Raw genomic sequence first — 15,648 nt, forward strand, 5'->3', positions numbered from 1 at the left:
TCTGTTAGGACAAAATAGTAAAGTATTTTGATATCATGTCTAACAATGAAAATAGTATAGAGATTACAGACTTACATTACATTGGTATGTAGTATGGTATTAATAAACATAATTGCTGTCCTTATGTTCTCTAGCAATGTTTCAAGTGTTGCTCTGTCATCATGGGAAGGTCAGGGTGGACAGTGGGTGCACAGCGCAGGACCTTGATACCAGAGAGCAGGTTTGTATCCTGAGTCCAGCATGTGGTTTGGTTTAGACAACAAAGGCACTTTGGTTAAGGTCAGTGAAGGATTGTGGTTTGGGTTAAATATTAATAAAGTCCACGTACTGTCCGGTGCTTCAATTCACTGCTGACTTTTTCAATATTTAACCAAAACCATGATTTTTCCCTATCCTAACCTGCATGCCTAAACATAACCATAAAACATATTGATCATGTTACCCTGTGTCAAATCTAGACTTAATTGCTTTTTAGTATTTTTATTTTAGATTGTGCTTTCATGGTGCATATTCTTTAATTAAGTTTTATTAAATTATTAGGTTCTGGGCAAATTATGGAATTTATAAAGAACTTATAGGTAGTCTGCCACTACCTGAAAGATACACTCAGTATTTTTAAATTCTGGTTGGATCAGTTAATAGATCCAACCGATCTGTTTTATTAGAGCAGTCTGAAAATAACTCCATGTTCTGGAAAGGTCAGCTATAGCTTCTCTTTTTTCACTGGTCTGCAGTCTGCTGCACTTGCCTCTACTCACTATATTATGTGTGTGACTTTGCCTTAGAGAAATGTTTGTCAAACTAAATCACTAATCTGTATTATTGTTGCTGATCATCCCACATCCAAACCCTCCAGCTGTGTTTTCACAGCTGTTAGAGAGAAAACACCACTAGATGGGGGTTCAGTGACATACAGTGGCACCTCCTCTTTCCCGGTAGCATCAAAACATTTTTGTACTTGGAACTGACATTTTGCTTTCAAAGGCTATCAACACCAATGATAAGCAATCAAAGCTGCTCATGTTTGCTATTAGCTGTCTCTCTCCCTGATAGGACAAAAATCTAAAGACAAGTTAGTTCAGCAGATTCACGCCACACTGGTGCAACCTCAGCTCATCTCTTCACTTGTCTTACAACGCCCTCTGCTGTTAAATGTCACAATCCAGCTAAAATATAATGAAGAGGATTTAATCAAAATCAGAATGACAATAGATGTAATATCCATCTTGTGATGCAAGATCAGGGTAGTCTTGCTCAAAGGTTTTCCCTTAGACACTGTTGATAGAACTAGCAGATATGACTGTTGCTGCTTTAACTTATTTGTACAGATGAGTGGAAATGCATAAGAATTTAAGGCCACTGAGACACTTAGTGATACATGTGTCTCTACTGCGCAGGTACATGGGGTCCACTTCATTCAAAAAGAGAAAAGAAATGGCCCAAACACAGACAATGACTACTTTATTTCATTCAGTGATACCCAGATTTTTTCCATTCTCTGTATCAATACACTTGATGGATGTGGATGATCATATTAATGGCACAGGCGTAGAGAGATCAATCAAGACTATGTTCATGTTTTTTGCCTTTAGGATTGGCAAGATGAGGTTTATATTAACCTTTGGTGTAATAATAAAGGTTGTTAAAACTGATTTTGTTTTTAAAAATGCTTTTTTTTTCTTTGCTCAGTCCTGTGTACAGAACTAATCTGTCCAGATTTAAATGTGGTAATAGTCATAATCTGACAATCTCAAAGAAGTGATAATAATTACATGACTATGTATGTGTCAACACCTGGTGCTTTACTGTATGTTTGCCAGGAGATCAAGGTGAAGAGTATAGGCTGATATATCCTTATTGCTCATCTTGAGTTTGACAGAATGTGATGCAGAATTAATCTGAGCACTGTTAAATTTAAAATATTATTTGATACCATGAATATGAAAAACTTAACCAATTGCTAATTTTGTTAAAAGACAGTAAAATTGTTTGCTTTTAATGAATAGTTACTGATGTGCTTGCATCTATTAGGCGTGTGCCCAAATACAAATACGCTATTTGGCAAAGCACAAATAGTGGGGTTTTTAAAAAAAATTTGTTTTGTACAAATATTTTAAAAAATATTTGTTTTAAAAAATATTTGTTTTCAGGAAAAAAAACAAAACATGTCAAATACCAGTGCGCAGGTCAGTTACATCACTATCTCAGTCTCTCTCCTCTGCTCCGCTGTTGTGTCTATCAGCAGTCTCAATAAGGGGAGTCACATCCACCTGCTACATGACACACATTTCCTTATTTGGTCATCACTCTCGGAGTTGGGGGTGTTCCCCAGAGATAAAGCTGAGCTACTGACACACATGAAGTGCTCCCATAGGACTCTCCATAACCTGTTGTTCCCCTTCTCCTTTCCACAAAGTTAGGTTGTAAAAAAAGGCAATAAATGAAAAATGGAAAACAATAATCACCTTTGAAGTTCTTCCCTACATGTTACACAGTGTGCTATCTCTGTGTTATAGGTGTATAAATAGGTAGAGGTCTGTCTGCAATGAGGCGATGAGTAAAGTTTTAGCTCAGTAGTCAGCGCAGTCATCTATGATCTGAGAGACTCCAGTTTGAGACCCAGTGTGGTCTCCTTCATAAGGTAGGTTATTCATGAGCACTTATTGTATCACTTTGATTTTCTAAAATGAAAAGCAGAATAAAAACAAAAACAGGTTTTTAAGCCTCTTTCCACTCTTATTTGAATACAAATACAAATACAAATAATTTTGCTGCCTCAACAAATACAGATACAAATACAAATACTGGGCCCTCTGCACATCCCTAGTGTCTATGTATAGGCTATTTATTTATTTTCTTATCATTTTTGTCTTTTTGCCAATTACTGGGTCACAAGGGTTTTCACTATGTCCACATACGTCCTTGAGGAGTCACTGTGGAACAACTATTTTTTCAATGTTTTTTTTTTATAATAACAATCAAACTGCAATATTATTATTATTATTTTAGTTTATTTTCCAGCACTGAGTGGAAAGTGCACTCACCGTATGCCTTGCAGAAAGGCTGGCTATTCACCTCCAGACTGCTGGGGGGCAGCACTGCTGCGATGAAGGAGGAGGCACAGCCGGCTGATGAGTGGAAACACTACAGTAAGCCAAATCTTTTTTTTCTAGGATGGCGAAGTCATGACCCGCCCTACTCTACCTCTGATTGGCTAGTACTCGTTGCCTTCGTTGATTGGGTTGGCTAGGTTTAGGCATGCGGAGTGACATTGGTTAGGGTTAGTGTAAGAATATCAAGGTCAGCCAATCAGAGGCAGAGTAGGGCGGGTCATGACTTCGCTATCCTAGGAAAGAAAATATTGCCTACAGTGAGCTTTTAACAGCCCGCAGTTTCCGTCGCTGATGATTAAAGCATCTGGCGCACAGGACTGACCAAACTTTGTGAACGTGTTTTCATATAACACACCTGTAAATTAGGTGGAGATGGCTGGCGGCTGTGAGAATGACGACATGTTTGATAGCATCATCATGGCGGAGGAGAGGTGAGTGTTCTGGCCGTTAAATGTTGTGTATAGGTTACCTGGTGGAAAACGTGTTACTAGGACTCGTGCCTCAATTTGGCATAAACCCGAAACAAACACAAGTATATGTTTCGGTTAAAGTTCAACTTATGGAATTAACTTTATGTCATATAAAAAGCAACCGTGTGTCCGTGTGTGAAGGTATATCCATCACTACGATTAGCTTTTATTCCTCTCTCCAACCAGCGTCCAACAGATGAAGGTAGTTTCTAGTAACGGCTGCTGAGTGAGATGTGATTGTGTCGGGTCTTTGCTCTCAGGTTCCGCGGGGACGGTTACCGGGAGGGGTTCGAGAGGGGGACCCGCAGAGGGCTGCAGGACGGCCGCAGACACGGGGCCTCTCATGGGGCCAAACTGTCCACTGAGGTGAGTCAACACAGTGAAGATGACAATAGAGCCATTCCAGTGGAATGCTGCTTTTATCTCTCATAGTTTCATCTAGCTTAGTGCCATCACTTTACCTGTTTTGACACAAACTGGATCCAAGATGTGTTGGTTAACTGAATTTTCTTTAGATATAGGCCTAAATAAGAACCTCACAGACCATGACTGAAATGATTTACCAAACATCCCTCTGTATGAATACAGTTCAACTTTAATTAACACCGCTCACTATGGTTTTCTCATTGCCATTACAGTGGGGTCACAACTTTGTCTGTCAGAAACCCAAATGAACATTGAAACATAATGGGGGGACAAAATCCACAGTCCTCCTTCTGTGCAAAAATGTATTTAAAAGTTTGTCTGAAGCTAATATGAAGCTTCAGCATCCAAATGAGTCAAATCAAGTAGATGTCTTTCAACCTTACAGTCTTTTTAGCGCCAAAGTCCCTCATTTTGTTACTATACTTCCACCGCAGCTCAACAGAGCTGTCCGAGGAAACACAAAGAGGGAATTTGATGGTGAAAAGACTGTAAATGTGTCAGATATCAACTTGATATGACTAACTCAGACTGCTGAAGCCTCATATAAGCTTCACATCAACTTTTAAATGACTGTGTGGACACACTGTGGATTTTGGCCTCCATCACTTACAATGAAAGCACATTTGAAGGGGATCTTTTAATAGCCGGTATGAACAGGAGGAACCTGGACACCTGACTGTTGTGTTAAGACACACTTGAAAAATTGTGAACCTTTTTAAATGCACAGTCAGACAAGATTTAGCAACCTGTCAGCATGTTTCATTCATGAATGAACTGAGCATGTTAGCTACAATCCCTTTACCCTCTCTTGTCCTCTAACCCCTGACAGATTTCCTTCTATTACGGGTTCGCCGTCACATGGAAATGTCTCCTTCAACACAATACAGATGTCAAATCAAGGTATGGCCTCCTTAAAATTTCTATTTCAACATTTTTTTCTTGTACATCTTATCAACCCCTTTACTGATCATGGAAGAGGCTCAGTTTTCGAAGCTTCAGTGCACCTACAGCAGAGATATTTTACTTATTGAAGTTCACTTTGAGTCCAGTGTTTTATCAAACTCATATGTTGTGTCTTTGTGTTGTCAGGAAGCGTGTAAAAACACTGGAGGCTCTCCTGGGTTTGATCCAAAACTCGTCCTATGATGATCCACATTCTCCAAAGCTGCAGGAGGACATGGACAAGCTTCGTGCCAAGTTTAGACAGGTACACTATCTGTTTTGAAATTGGTAATAGTGAGGGATCTGCAGGATCAGGGCTGATCAAGACATTTGATTTAAATCAATACAGATCAGCTGCTGATCCCTTGTTTACCGTTACCATGCTAACCAGGTACTTTACTGTCAAAGACACCTCATTGTGTGCCACTCACTGGTTCTCTTTACTGAGGCACAGTAAAGAGAACCAGTGAGTGAGTGGAAAGAAGAGAGGCACAAACAAATGAAGTCAGTAATTGTTTTCAACGAGTCATTATGGTCTCAGTTGCTAAATTCAGCTCCTCTAATAAATGTACTGGTGGCCATTTTGGAAATTCTTGCTCCATTAATAAGATTTGAAGACTTATAGTAGCTTTGATGTCTACCGTGTGGGTGTTGATTGACAGTTGGCTCACCTGCTGCTCTCCACAGCTCCAGGACTCACACCGAGTCAGACTATTGCAGCAATATTTCACTAAGTTTAACGTTACTTGATTATGATACCCGCCCTGTTAGCACAATTTAGCTAAAGTAGCTAACGCTCGGTGTTCCCGGTAAGCTAGCGCTCGCTTCAGTCTGAGCTAGCGGGGCGTGTTTCCAGAACGTGAAAGACAACACCTGCACTCCTTATGCTGCAGGAGGTATCAGAGAACGTCATCCACTAATCACAGGGTAGGTGGTCCACATGTACAAAGTGCCCTAAACTGCTCCTGGTGGTCAGGCCAGCATCTTGCATTGTAGTTTGCTTCAGTGAGTGAGTGAGTGAGATGTCTTCTCTCCGGAGGATCGCGTCACATTCTCCAGTTAAACTTTCATTCATATCTTATCCATAATTTAAGATGATTAATTTAATAGTTTTGAAGCAGGACCTTCAGTATTTGGGTTAAGTAGCTTGTGTAAATGTCTTAACCTGTTATTTCAATGTGTCTGATACAATTAAATCAACATTGCATATCTTCCGTTGCTGTTTATAGAAGAATCAGATTGAAGTCGATATCAGCAGATACGCACTATTAAAGCACTCGGATCAGGGGAAGAAATACACGATCAAGACATCCCTAATCAATAATTAGAAATAAACCAAATGTGTTGGTCTGTAGTCCTGGTAACATTATAAAATTAAGAACTCCCAGATGCTGACCCATGATACATGTGGCTTTCTCAGACCTGCAGACACCATGTTGACCTGTACAAAGTCATTAATAGAATGTAACTACAAGTACTCACCAGGCATGTATTACAATATCTAAAAATACTCAGTTTGGGACAGTAATGTGTGTCTGATATGGTTTTTCCTGAACAAAAGTAATTACTAGGGGTGTGCCCGAATACAAATACATTATTCGGCAAAGCACAAATGGTGGGTTTTATACGAATATTTGTTTCATACAAATATCTTAAAAATTATTTGTTGGGGGTGTTCCCCAGAGATAAAGTTGAGCTACTGACACAAGCAAAGTGCTCTTAAAGACTCTCCATAAACTGTTGTTCCCCTTCTCCTTTCCACAAAGTTAGGTTGTAAAAAATAGGCAACAAATTAAAATTGCAAAGCAATAATTGCCTTTGAAGTTCCTCCCTACACGTTACACGGTGTGCTGTCTCTGTGTTATGGGTGTACAAATAGATAGGTCTGACTGCAATGAGGTGATGAATAAAGTTTTAGCTCAGTAATCATAATAATTTTCTGAAATTAAATGTGTAATAAGAACAAAAACAGGATTTTAAAGCCTCTTTCCACTTTTATTCGAATACAAATAATTTTGCTGCCTCAACAAATACAGATACAAATACAAATACTGGGATCTCTGCACATCCCAAGTAATTACCACATTAAATTCTTTAAAATGGCATCTCCTCCCTCTCCTTCTCCACCTCAAACTAGTCGTGATGTCACAAATCAAGCTTGTAGGTCTGCCCCTTAAAATTGGATTTTCAACGAGCACAGAGAAACTTTCTACTTTCACTCTGTGCTGAAACTGAAGGCCTGTTGACTATAAACCCTCCTCTGCTGATAGTTACCTGGTGTACTGAGCTGCAGAGAGAAATCCAAGCTGCTCTACTGCTTGTCCTTCCAAAGCCTTCTACCAAAATGTTCATTTTTTTTATGCTGCTACCTAATGACCTTCTGTACCTTGCTGTTTCACTAATGTAACACTGATGGAGCAGAATGTACCAGAGCAGATACACACTGCTGGTCTATGTCAACAAATAAGAAGTATAGATTTAACTTTACTGCAGACACCCAGGTTCAGTTCAAATTCCAGTCTAATCTGAATCTGGCTGTGAGTGTTTTACATACCAACTTGGCCTCCTGTGAATCTCCATCATCTCAACTATCCTGCTAACTAGCTACCTGCTGTCTGGTGTTGTCCAGGTCTGCTCTATGCTGAGCGTCCCCACTGACTTCAAGGATTACGTCAAAACATCAGGTGGCACTTCTTTCTGAATTTCTCCTGATGATGATGATGAGGAGGAAGAAGAGCAGAGCCGACCCACGTGCTCAGGACAAGAGAATGAAGCTGTCTACTTCTGATGACGTCAGACAGACGGCAGCTACTGATTGGTCTGCGGTGAATTCATTAGAGGGTGAAGTGAAGCAGTGACTGTGTGAGTGTGAGACAAATCTTTGCCTTTTACGTTCCGGAGGTCTGACACGTTGAAGAGTGATCACAGCGCTGCGAGAAACGTCCACTGCTCTCGGTAAACTGTAGACACGGGAGGAGACGTCTGTAGTTGGAGCTGAGCCAAACAAGGAAGCACTTCTGACTGTAGGATTGACTTGTCTGATTGACAGAACTATCCAGAGTCCAGAAACCAGGATGAGGAAAAAGAAACGACTGTGGTAAAAGAGTGGATTCATTGCAGTGATTGATGTGTTTAAGGGAATGAATTGAAATTTAAGAAAGTAATAAACTACATCAACCAAAGATGACTTATGTTAGGATTTACATTATTTACAGAACAAAGACACAACAGCAAAATACAAATAAAATTCTAGAACATGACTTGCTCTTTGGTGTTGAAGTGTTTGTATTCTTCGTCCAGTCGTTTTCAGCTGTGGCGGAAAGTAACTAAGCTAATTTGCTCAAGTACTTTATGTTAAAGTTTGAGGTATTTGTACTTTCTGCTACTTGTTTATTTGTTTTAAACTACATTTCAGAGGCAGATATTGTACTTTTTAATTCACTACGTTTATTTAACAGCTATATTTTAGTTTAAAGAGTATGGTTTTACATTCAAAACATTTGAAGAGTTATGAAATATGCTTTGTTACATATGAAGCACACCACATTATACTTAATATTGTAACTGAAATTAAATCAACCTTCAGCTGCTACAACAATAAAATGCTGCTGACATGTTAATCAGTAATATAAAATAAAACATGTTTTACACCTTGGAAGGAGCAATGCTGCAACATGATACTTTCATATTCTGCCTGTTCAAACTACTGTAAAGTAATGAACTTTTACCAAAGTGAAATGTTGAATGCAGGAATTTTGCTTGTAATGGAGTATTTGTACATTGTTGGGTTGCTACTTAAGTCAAGTACTGAAGTAAATTCAGCCCACAACAGTTAAATCATTACAACGAAGGAAAGTGTTACACATTTGTTAGCTGCAATGATTAGTCGACTGACAAAATCAGAAACTGTTTTGATAATTGATGAATTCATTCAAGTAATTTTTTAAAGTAAAAACACCAAAATTCACTGGTTCCAGATTCTTCAATGTGGATATACACAACAAAGGACAGCACAGACCTTAGACTCTTGTTATTAATACTGTAGCACTTTGAGTTTCACTATGAATGAAAAGTGCAGTACAAATGAACAATTATTATTTTTTACTATACACTCTGGTTTTCTTACTCTTCTATGATATCAAACTACACATCTTTGGATTTTGGGCTGTTGTTCTTTTGATAGGTATTTTTTTTACTATTCTCTAAATTTTTGGGCCCAAATAATTAATTGATTAGTCAATAAAATAACGTCAGTAGTGCTTTATCTCAATACAGAACAGTCTTCATCTATGTAATTGAATGGCAGTGTGGAGGTGTAGAGTGCAAAATGATTATCATGAAAATATCACAAGCTGTAATCTTTTAACAAAGAAGTTAATGTCTTGGCTTGGTCAGAGGTTTGAAAACATGGCATGAGGTAAGGGTTAGAATTTGTAACACAATTCTATTATTATTTTTTGTGATTAGATCTTTTTAGACCAAGAGGTGCAGCAGGCTCCACAGAGGAAGTAAAGATATACCATTTATCAGGCTTTGGATACACACTCGGTTCAATAAATTCATAGTTGGTTTTGGGCTCTTTGGGGGATTTTATTTTATCATTATGAAAAAGTTAAGACAGTTTTGTCCTTTTAATATAGTGTGAGTGTGAACTTTTAATCATATACAGCAATTACATGAAAACATTTTGGCCCAAAGATGCTTCTTTCAGCCACTGGATGGCGCTGCTGTCACTCAGTGATATTCGCAACAATCCTAAACTCTCTTTCACTCACACTCACACTCACACTCACACATGCTTATATTTCTGTTAATGTTGGGATGATCTTTGTTCTTTGCAGTGGTTATGTTCACTTTATAGAAATAGCTGATATGCTGAATTATTGAATGAAAACATTACGTTCAGACACTGCTAATAGTTTTAATTTTTAAAAAAAATGATTGGGTGGAAACAATACAGTAATAATGAATACTGCAATAAAAAGCACTGGAGTTTCCTCATTTCCTCATTCTTATTATATCCTGTGCCAATGACATTGTATGATGACACACTTGTTGTGTGGTTGTTATGTCCACATGGAAATGAGGGAACTGTCTGAGCAGCCAATGCTTTTCATTAATTTTACTACTACAAAAATCAAAATGTTCAGACTGAACCACAATATCATTGTAATGGATGTTTACAACAGACAATTCGGGTAATAATTTTACTATTTACCTCAATCTCTCTCCCTAAGTTAAGTTTGTTTACAACCTGTCTAACAGGTATGAGTGCGATTAAAATATAGTTATTAACAATTAAAGGATGGGTTAGGATTTTCTCAAGTATATCTCAATAATTTTTAAGAATGTAAGAAATTTCAAAAAATTTAACACATAATTTTATATTTGTGTACACTTGAAAGGTGCATGTAACTGAATCCTCTTGAAAATAACATGATACAAAATACAACGTAATTATACCGTTTACAGAATTCAAATGTTATTTATGGTATTTAAGGAGAGTTTATACAGAATCCCTTGTGGCATTGTCACACATCAAAGTAGTTCCATCATCAGGTTAAAATTTCAGTTTGTCTGTTACTTTGGTTCATGACCACATACCTGCAATAATAATAACATTTCCTTGAGCGTCGGCCATAATTGCTTAATTGTGGCTGTAATTGCTTGGTTGATCGAGGTTCAATGCTTATGGCACATGATGAGAAGTAAACAGTATTTCTGACAACCGAACAAACTCCCATCTGCTGAGAAAGACCATACGATGCGGGTAAAAGCGCACAAACTAATGTTTCCAAGGTCAAGAATGAACTCCCATGCTCAATAAAGTGGTCACTTTGAATGTAAGTGTATTTTATCAGCAGATGCAGACAATGAAAAAGTAATCCTAATAAAAAGCAGATTGAACAATGTGTTAGTCCATCTCTCAATACTGACTTCCCCACAGTCTATGATCAGCCCCAAACCCCATGGTTCCTACTCAAGACGTAAATCCTTAAAAATGAGTCACAGATACATGTGATTTTTTTTTTTTTTTTAAATGTATGAGTAATTTCCTGTAGCAGCTGGGCACTGTAGTTTTCAGCTAAATTTACTCAAACAGGCGTAAATACTGCATTTCAGCCTAAACTGTGATGAGTATCTAGTGCTAATTAGTGAAGTTAGCATGCTAACAAGCTAAACTAAGATGATGAAGAAGGTAAACACTTAACCTGCTAAACATCAGCATGCTAGCAATGTCATAGGGAGCATGTTAGCATTTAGCTACCAGAGTCCAGTCTCAGAGGTGCTAGCGAGGCTGTAGACTTTTAGTCTTGTTTCATAGCATATAGAAATGCCATGAAACATTGTTGCATTCAACTGGCTTAGGAGTCCGAACTTTTGAGAGGAAGAACAAAGACAACAATGACGCCATTTTTGTTACAACCATAATGATATTGTGCCACAGAAGTAGAGCGTGTTTTTGTCTAACTGGACTAAACTGCATGTGGGCCTATAATATCTTTCTACTGATGTCAAACTCCTGTTCTTCTGTTTGGATCAAACAAGGTCACCAACCTCTCCTGTGAACAGTTTATGTACAGAGTGTATACATGCTGTTAGTCGGTACACACATACACACACACACACACACACACTCAATAACAACAATAGCATCAGGAGGCACCAGAGAGGACTAAAGGGACATTTTCAGCCTTTGTCAGCCAGCCACTTTCAATTCCATGTCCAAACTCACACTGACAATAACCCAACAGGACTGTGTGTGTGTGTGTGTGTGTGTGTGTGTGTGTGGGGTACAGTAGCAGCTGGTTTATGCAGTGTCAGGCAGCAGGTGAACGCTGTCTTCTAGTCGGCAGCTTCTGAAGGCAAACAGAGAAAAGAGAAAGAGGGAGGTGGAGGGGTGGAGGGTGACAAGGGCCAAATGAGAGAGGCTGCATTCAGATGAGTGTTTTAGTACGACTTGTACCCTCTTAAAGTCAAAAAAAAAAAAAAAAATCAAAGGCGGAGACAGAGTGAGCAATTATCAAATGAAGAAAAGACAGAAAGAGAAAAGGAATGAATGTATTGTAGCGGCAGTAAAGTGGAGAGGAAGAGGAGGAGGAGGAGGCAGAAGGGGTAAGGAGTTAGAGGAGGAGGAAAAGGAAGGAAGGGAGAGGGAGGAGGAGGAGTGGAGAGGGATGAGGAGGAAGAGCAGGAGGGAGAGGAGGAGGGACTGTGGTCTTTGAGAGAATGTGGAGGAATGTGGGGAGCAGGTGGTGAGTGGTGACATGAAAAGCAGTGGTGACAAATGCAGCCGTCCGGCCGGCCGGCAGCAGAAAAGCCCTCTGAATGAAATGGAGGCATCGGATTTCACCACAAGCACACCAACAGCTCCACGAGGAGGAGGAGGAGGAGGAGGAGGAGGAAGGGGGGTCTCCATGGATAACAGCAGAGACACATAGTGTCCTCTGAGTGAACACACATGGTTTAGATAGAAGGCTTTATTCACTTAGTATAGACATTTAGATTTTACGTGAATGATTATAGACATTATTTGTTTACATATAAGTATAAATGAACAGTATGGATACAGACATTTTGAGAAGAATGAAACATTAAGGGGCAAAAAAAAAAAAACTCCACTCAAGGTCAAATTAACTAGCATTTCTGTAGCTTTCAATCTCATGGACTTCCTCAGCGGATAATAAGTTCCATACTTAGGTTACATGATGACCACTCTGCCAACTGAAAAAGTTCCATCTACTGAGGAAGACCATGAGATGTGGGTGAAAGCACTGGAAAAAGTTAGTAAGTCACCTTGAGTGATGTTTCAAAGGTCAAGGAGGAACTTTCACACTCAATAAAGTGGTGACTTTGATTGAATATGATATAGAGTTATCACCCCTTTATTATATTTTAGCAGCTGGAGCTCTACAGCACAGAGGAATTATAGATATCAGGCTTTGAATACACACAATACTTGTTAGTAGAACAAATAATTGTTGGTTTTCATGAGATTTGTTGACAACAAGAAAAATATAGAATACCTCCAAAATTACCCTTAAAATTTTGGATTTCTTCATTGGACTCTTGGTTTCAAAAGTAAATTGACTTGTACATGACAATATCCAGCTCATCAAGATATGGCAGCCAGTGAGAGATGCTGTTGGGGTTGGACTTCCATCTGCTCAATAAATAATCCTGAAAATGACAACCACCTACTGTGGTATGTTTATTGTTGTTTGTTAAAGAATGTGAGGAGCTTCAGGATTACTGATTTTCAGAAGTTGTCTGGTTTGTTGATGGTATGTTTTCTATATTCATTTGCTTTATTTTCAATTTTTTAACATCGCCAGCACATGAGTGAACCAAGGGGCAGCTCAGGCCACCAGGGGGCGCCCGATGAGCCACATTAAAAATGTGAGGCTTACTTTCTTTCTTTTTTAACCAGGTTGATGTATTTACATGGTTTTGCATATTTTCATATTGCAAAATTATTGTGGCCAGTTGGAATTAAAGTGGGTAGTTTTTTCTAAATGTTATCATTTGTGGTTTGTACACTTTGTCTTATTTGTCTCTATTTCCTCTTTTTCTTTGTAACAGTTTTTTACATACTTAGAAGTTAGATGTCTTGCATGATGGTTTGTTGATTTCAACACCATGCATTCTCATGCCACTAGTATTACATTTTTACACTCATCTTGTTTTATTTTGTTTTATTATTTATACCCTCATATGTCTATTATTGTTCAGTAGTAGTGGTGGTGAGGGGGTTGTACTTGTGTTTCAGGTTTCAGTGGAGAGTTATACTGTCCTTAGATGCACACAAAGATATTACATATGTGTGCAAAACCAGCCCGTCCGCACGAAAAAAACTTCAGCATAGGTCTAAAATTTGGGCCGGCAAAAATGACCTGTAGTTACGTTTACGCCATCTAGTGGCTGTAGTAATTATGACCCAGGAAAGTGATGCAGTTCAGATGACGTTGATATAAGGTGACTTGGTAAGATGATTTTACCTTGTTAGGAGGAGGCAGGTTGCATTGGGTTGGGTTGGGTGGATGGCTAATTACTGGATTTTGTCGTAGGAGACCACTGTTTGCTTCCCGTTTCCAACTGCGAGTTGGGACATTTTTAAAAAAAACGTAGCATGGTGTTTACTGTTGCCATGACGCCAAATGTTGGGTAACTTTAAGGAAGCATAAACCGCATTTCAAGTGATCATTTTAACCCAAACCATGATCTTTCCCTAACCCTACCCAGACCTAACCACAGCGTTGTCACACCATAAAACCAACAGTGATTTGTAATGGTTTTGGGAAGCTGGAGTGCATAACTACGGCCGCTAGATGGCATAAACGTAACTATAGGTCATTTTTGCGAGCCTGGATTTTAGACCTATACTGTTGTTTTTTTTATGAGGATGTGTGGTGCAAAACATAAGCAAACAATCAAGATCCTCACTCCAGAAACTTGTTGTCTCCTTCAAACACCTGTAATGATCAAAGGGCAGGAGCCAGCGGCAGCAGACAGCGCCGCAACTCGGTGAGGAGCCCCCTCCAGCAGAGTGTATCCTGGAAATACTTCCCTCTGTGTTTGATGTGGTCTGCTCAGTAATGTCTCTCCCTGCTCTCAGACCACAGACACTTACCTGTGACAGGACCAGAATAGTTTATCGCATGTCAAATAAGTGTGAGTTGATTCAGCGTGGAAAAGCGAGGAACCTTTACAGTTTCACTAGTTTTCAATGCATACAGCCATGTTAACACATCAACCCACCACCCTGTGTCAACTTTGGAACTGATTTAACTGGACTTTCAGGGTATTCCTTCATATATAGCTGTCTGGCCTCCGAGACTGCACACACTAGTGTCAGAAAATTTTTAAAACCACTCATTTAAAGGATAATTCCACCTTATTCCTACTTTTGGTCTTACTTACTTTTTGATCATATTTTCCTTGCCCTGGCCATTGTTTCCATTGGTTACGATAACACTGTGCTCAGTTAATTGCTGAGATCTTGAAACACAGTGACATCACCAGAAAGAGGTGCAACAAGGCAAGAAACTGGAGCAACCAGACAATCAGACCTCCCAGTTAGTCAAACTTATTTGGAAGAGAAAACAAAGGCGAACCATACAATTACTGCCGAAACTGTTTTATTTAAACACTATTCACAGTTTACAGGCTGACTTTCAGTCTCAACTTTGACCTAAGGTACTTTCTGTAGTTTTAAGCACACAATGTGTGTAATTTCAGGTGTGCTCACTTTCAGTTTTACCTCCAAGTAAAGTGGTTGTTGTAGCGATGTCGACATGTTCTTAAATCTCTGCAAATATTTCGGTGGGTACAATGTTATCACTGTCAATAAAAACAAAACAGCACAAATAATATGCAAGTTGTAAAAAAAAAAACAACAGAATTTTCCTTTATTGTGTATGTTTTTTGCTTTTTGCAGACCCATGTACACTTTCCTTTCAGAGAGTGAAAAAATGTACAGTACTATATATAAAATAAAATAAATTATTAATATTGGCACTATATTCACTCCATACATTTGGTGTAAAATGTGATTTACGTGAATTACTTGGGTAAAAACCTTGTGTGTGTGTGTTTAGGGGTATCAAGTGAAAGTATCAGTGGACAAAGATAGGCACATGGATAGAAAAAAGTGAAAGCATGGTGTAACACAACAGCAGGCTGTTGTATGTGTTACA

At 38.8% G+C, this 15,648-nt stretch overlaps 1 protein-coding gene across 1 annotated transcript; it reads left to right on the plus strand.

The window, feature by feature from the left end:
- The first annotated feature begins 3,368 nt into the window (after positions 1–3,368).
- Positions 3,369–8,208, plus strand: lto1 (LTO1 maturation factor of ABCE1). The gene is made up of 5 exons (XM_044355243.1): positions 3,369–3,544; positions 3,844–3,949; positions 4,839–4,909; positions 5,099–5,216; positions 7,581–8,208. The coding sequence occupies exons 1-5, from the start codon at positions 3,486–3,488 to the stop codon at positions 7,650–7,652; spliced, it is 426 nt and encodes a 141-aa protein (XP_044211178.1). The 5' UTR covers positions 3,369–3,485; the 3' UTR covers positions 7,653–8,208.
- The last annotated feature ends 7,440 nt before the right edge of the window (positions 8,209–15,648 follow it).

Source organism: Thunnus albacares, chromosome 1, assembly GCF_914725855.1.
Source record: "Thunnus albacares chromosome 1, fThuAlb1.1, whole genome shotgun sequence".
Taxonomy (NCBI): domain Eukaryota; kingdom Metazoa; phylum Chordata; class Actinopteri; order Scombriformes; family Scombridae; genus Thunnus; species Thunnus albacares.

Bases quoted from the DNA above. Each gene is read 5' to 3' on its own strand.
- lto1 (XM_044355243.1), top strand. From the start codon at position 3,486: ATGGCTGGCGGCTGTGAGAATGACGACATGTTTGATAGCATCATCATG. The intron at 3,545-3,843 runs GTGAGTGTTCTG...CTTTGCTCTCAG, and splicing joins ATCATCATGGCGGAGGAGAG to GTTCCGCGGGGACGGTTACC. The intron at 3,950-4,838 runs GTGAGTCAACAC...AACCCCTGACAG, and splicing joins GGGCCAAACTGTCCACTGAG to ATTTCCTTCTATTACGGGTT.